This window comes from Crotalus tigris, unplaced genomic scaffold (genome assembly GCF_016545835.1).
Source record: "Crotalus tigris isolate CLP2741 ecotype Arizona unplaced genomic scaffold, ASM1654583v1 scf7180000018306.2785112, whole genome shotgun sequence".
NCBI lineage: Eukaryota > Metazoa > Chordata > Lepidosauria > Squamata > Viperidae > Crotalus > Crotalus tigris.
The window spans coordinates 2,532,081-2,537,007 of NW_024096934.1; the positions used below are offsets into that span (position 1 = coordinate 2,532,081).

General features: G+C 38.9%; 1 protein-coding gene across 1 annotated transcript; it reads right to left on the reverse strand.

Moving 5' to 3' along the window:
* Positions 1 to 4,449: 4,449 nt before the first annotated feature.
* LOC120311036 (regenerating islet-derived protein 4-like) lies at positions 4,450 to 4,927 on the reverse strand. The gene is made up of 2 exons (XM_039350153.1): positions 4,748 to 4,927; positions 4,450 to 4,548 (listed from the first exon to the last, which is right to left on the reverse strand). Exons 1-2 carry the CDS (start codon positions 4,925 to 4,927, stop codon positions 4,450 to 4,452), a joined length of 279 nt encoding a protein of 92 aa, XP_039206087.1.

Below are 4,927 nucleotides of genomic sequence, written 5' to 3' on the forward strand. Positions count from 1 at the left end.
GAAGAGGGAGTCAAGTTATTTTCCAAGGCGCCTGAAGGCAGGAGAAGAAGCAACGGATGGAAACTAATCAAGGAGAGAAGCAACCTAGAGCTAAGGAGAAACTTCCTGACAGTTAGAACAATTAACCAGTGGAACAACCTGCCTCCAGAAGTGGTGAATGCTCCAACACTGGAAGTTTTTAAGAAGTGACTGGACGGCAATTTGTCTGAAATGGTATAGTGTTTGCTGCCTGAGGAGGGGGTTGGACCAGATCACCTCCAAGGTCCCTTCCAACTTTTATTATTATGGATCATCGCACAGTCAGCCAGATGTTCAGACTGGATTTGGCATTTTGTCTACCTATCGAGTCCTTACCCAGGACCTGGGATAGGCAGATGTGGATGTTTGATGGTATTACAGATATCGTCGCAGGATGGAAGCAGTTCCTAATAAGGCCGCCTTTTGCAATTGACTAATAGCGAATTTGTCAATGCCAATTGTGTTCAAGTGGTGCTCCAGTTGTTTTGGGATTGCACCCAAGGAGCCTATGACTATTGGTACTACCCTTGCTTGCTTTTGCCACAGTCTTTCTATTTCTATTTGTAGGTCTTTGTATTTTGTTATCTTCTCCAGTTCTTTCTCTTCTATTCTGCTATCTCCAGGCACTGCCACGTCCACTATCCAGACTTTTTTGTCTTTCTTATCGACAATTGTTAAGTCTGGGGTGTTATGTTGCAGGTGCTTGTCTGTTTGAATTCTGAAGTCCCAGAGCAGTTTAATTTTATCATTTTCTATGACTTTCTCTATTTTATGATCCCACCAGTTTTTGCTTACAGGCAAATGATATTTTTTGCAGATCTTCCAATGCACCATTGTTGCTACTTTGTCATGCCGCTGCTTGTAATCAGTTTGTGCAATCTTCTTGCAACAGCTTACCAAGTGGTCTACTGTTTCTTCAGCTTCTTTGCATAGGCGGCACTTACTGTCTGTTGCTGTCTTCTCAATTTTGACTTTGTATGCATTTGTCCTTAAGGCTTGGTCTTGTGCAGCCAGAATTAGTCCCTCGGTCTCTTTCTTCAATTTTCCTGCTCTTAGCCATTGCCAGGTTTTATTATTATCTGCTTTCCCAGCTATTTTTTTCATGTATTGGCCATGTAGTGCTTTGTCTTCCCATGCCTCTATTCTGTTCTTCATTTGGTCTTTCTTGTAGGCCAGTTTGGTCTCTCCAGTAGTCAGTAAGCCTTCCTGATATACTAATTTCAGTGCATCTTCATCATTGTTCTTCAGATATTCTTCCAAAGCCATTTTTTCTTCTTCAACCATCTGATGTACTTGTAGCATTCCACGCCCACCTATTTGCCTTGGTAGATAAAGTCTATCAATGTCACTGCGTGGATGAAGGGCATGATTCATTGTCATTATTTTTCTGGTCTGCCTATCCATTGCTTTTAGTTCTGCTTGAGTCCAGTCCACTATTCCAGCTGTGTACCTAATGACTGGGATTGCCCAGGTGTTGATTGCCTTTATGGTATTTCCTCCATTGAGTTTGGACTTTAAGATCTTCTTCACTCTCTTGATGTATTCACCTCTAATCTTTTTCTTGACTTCAGTGTGCTTGATGTTGTCAGCTTGAAGGATACCCAAGTATTTGTAGTACTCTTCCTCATCCAGACTCTTAATGTTATTTTCGTGGGGCATCTTGATTCCTTCAGTTTTCACTATTTTTCCTTGTTTGATAGTAAGTGTGGCACATTTGTCCAAGCCAAACTCCATTACAATATCTTGGCTATATATACGGACAGTGTTGAGCAGCGATTCTATTTCAGATGATGTTTTTCCATACAGCTTCAGATCATCCATGTAAAGGAGGTGGGATAGTCTGGCAGATGTTTTTGATGTTTGATAGCCATGTCCTGAGTTATTCAGTATTGTTGACAGAGGAAACAGTGCAATAACAAATAGTAATGGTGATAATGAATCTCCTTGAAATATTCCTCTCTTGATATTAACCTCTCCCAGCCTCTCACCATTGATCTGCAACTGTGTCTTCCATTGTGCCATCGATCTTTGCACAAATTTTCTGATGTTTCTACTGACTCCTGTTATTTCTAGGCACTTTATTATCCAATCATGTGGCAGAGAGTCAAATGCCTTTTTGTAGTCAATCCATGCCACATTCAGGTTGGTCTTCCTTCTCTTGCAGTTTTCCAAGATCATTTTGTCTAGGGAGTTGATCTTTTGTTCCTCTGCTATTGGGGCGGTTTCCTTTCTGCTCAGGTGGAAAGAGATTGTTTTCAACTAGATGCTGTTGCACTGCATCAGCTACTACACCAGTTAGTAATTTGAAAGTTGTTGGTAAGCAAGTAATTGGCCTGTAGTTACCTGGTGTTGCCCCTGTTGCTGGATTTTTCATTATTAGGTAGGTTTTCCCAGTTGTTAGCCACTTTTCAATTTCTCCTCCTTGTAGTATATTGTTGAACTGCTTGGCAATGAGTGGGTGTATAACAGTTAGATGTTTCAACCAAAACCCATGCAGTTCATCTTCACCTGGTGCTGACCAATTTTTGATTTTCTTTGCTCTTTTTTCTACCATTTTTGTTGTTATTACTAGTTCTTTCATTTCAACTTCTGTTTTATTTGCATCCACCTCTTTTAACCAAGCTGCATCCTTGTTGTATTTCTTTGGGTTATCCCATATCTGCTTCCAGAACTGCACTGTTTCTTCCTTGTCAGGTACTGACTGATTCCTTGCAGTTTCTCCATTGATGGATTGGTAGAAACGTTTCTGATTGGATTGAAATTGGAGGTTCTGCCTATAGTTTGCAATTCGAGCTTCATATCTACTGATTTTCCTGGCTATAGCTGTTATTTGTTGCTTTATTATTTCCAGTGCTTCCTTGATCTTCCTTGTTTCTAAGTGGTATTTCTTGATTAGGTATTCTTTGGTCTTCTTGTTCTTCAGCTTCTTTTCTTTCATCTGTTCTAGCTTGCTTGCATGTGATCTTAACTTGCTGATCTTATTTTCTAGTCTAACCTTCCATTTTTCTGGTGCACTGTTTGTTTGTTTTTCTTCTTTGTTGATTTTGCATCCCAGGTATTCTGTTATAACTGCAGCTGTGCTGTACATTAGTTGGTTTGTTTCTTGCAGTGAATTGGTGCTTATACTTGATATTGCAGTATTTGCATCTTTTAATGCTTGTGCTAGCTGTTTCTTTGGAACAAGCTTCAATGCAGGTAGCCTTATTCTGTTGTTTTTGTGCTGTTCTAGATGCTCAGTTATTCTTTGTTTCAATTCTTTTATTTCTTTAGTTAGAGGGTTTTGTTCTTCCTGAGGAAGAGGTGCCTGGTTTCCAAATGAGAACAGTTGTATATCTCTGCTGGATTCCTTCACTGCCAACTCCCCCTGGTTTGCCTCTACATTCTGAATTACTTCTGGTAAGGCTTTGATTTCTTTGCTCTGGGTAAACCTTTGCAGTTCGTCCAATTCTGTTTCTGTGAATACTTTATTTCGTGTTATAAATCGGCGTTGATCTGCTAGTCTCTGTTCTGTTATTTCTGATTCTGGATGTTGTTCTTTCCAGAATTGGTGCATTCGTTTTAGATATCCTCTTCTTGTTGGACTTGATCTGTAGTAACAGATCATTATTTCTTTGTTTTCCATCACTGTGTATCTGCGACGGGTAAAAAAAAAATTGCAATTATCTTTGTTAGGGAGAATTGCTGCAGTTAAAATGAATGTTTGCCAAAATTTCTTTTCTTGTTTCAAATGATACCTATCTTAAAGAAAGAGGTAAATTTAGAAGAATGGCAGAGGGGTATTAATAGATTCATTTGGGCAGGGAAAAAACCAAGAGTTAAGCTTAAAATTACTCAAGATGTTCGAGAGAGAGGTGGACTCAAGGTGCCGAATTTAAAATTGTATTATGATGCGGTGGTTTTAACTTTGATTAGTGATTAGGTTAACTTAACAAATTCAGATATGCTTCTTTTGGAAGGATGGGATTTATTATTTGGATGGCATGCGTATTTAATTTATAATAAAAAGGTGGACAGGGTTTTTAAATCCCATGTCTTAAGAACTGCTTTATTGCTTGTCTGGAAGAAATATTATAGATTAAATTCTAGAATACCATTGTGGGGAATTCCTGGGCATGCTATAGAAGGGATAAGGAAAGGAGTGAAAATGGATAGGATTTCTTACAAGCAATTACTTAAGTGGGAAGGGAATAAGTGGCAATTAAAATCAATGGAGGAATTAATGCAAGAAAATATTATTTATTCTTGGTTTCAGTATAGGCAGTTATTAGAAAGATGGAGTATAGATCAAAAAGTGGGTTTTATTACGGAAGATGTGAATTTGGTGAAACAAATTAAAGACCAAAATCGAGCCCATATAAAAAGAGTTTATAATGTTTTAGTGGAATTGGATTCAGAAACAGAATTAGTTAAGGATTGTATGGTTAAGTGGGCTCAAAATTTTGAAGAGCCGATTCCATAATTATCTGGTTGATAGTTCACCCAGGATTTGTAGTTATAAGTGGATTCATCAGCCCATCTCCACTTCCCGGTCTGTACAAAGGAAATGTGCTTAAGAGAATGAGAACTTTGTCTAAAGATTGACTGGTAATTTTTGTTTATAATTAGAAGCATTGAATTTTATATTGGCCAATTATGGAGCAAGAGTCTACAGGATTTAGACAAGTCAATAAACATTGTGCCCCTCTCTGGCAGTGCTAAACAGGAGCAGAGTTAAATCAGATGATCTCACCTGACGGACATCATGAAGTCCAATCCAGACTTTAGCAAGTTCTCGTTGGTAAGTGGAGATATGCTCAGCCACCAGGAGAGTCTCTGCTTTGGTAAGGATGGAGGCAAGGTGTGCCCCACGGCCATAGCTCTGGCAGTAGAAATGTGTTGAGATTTCAAGTCTCCAGAAATTCCAAACCAT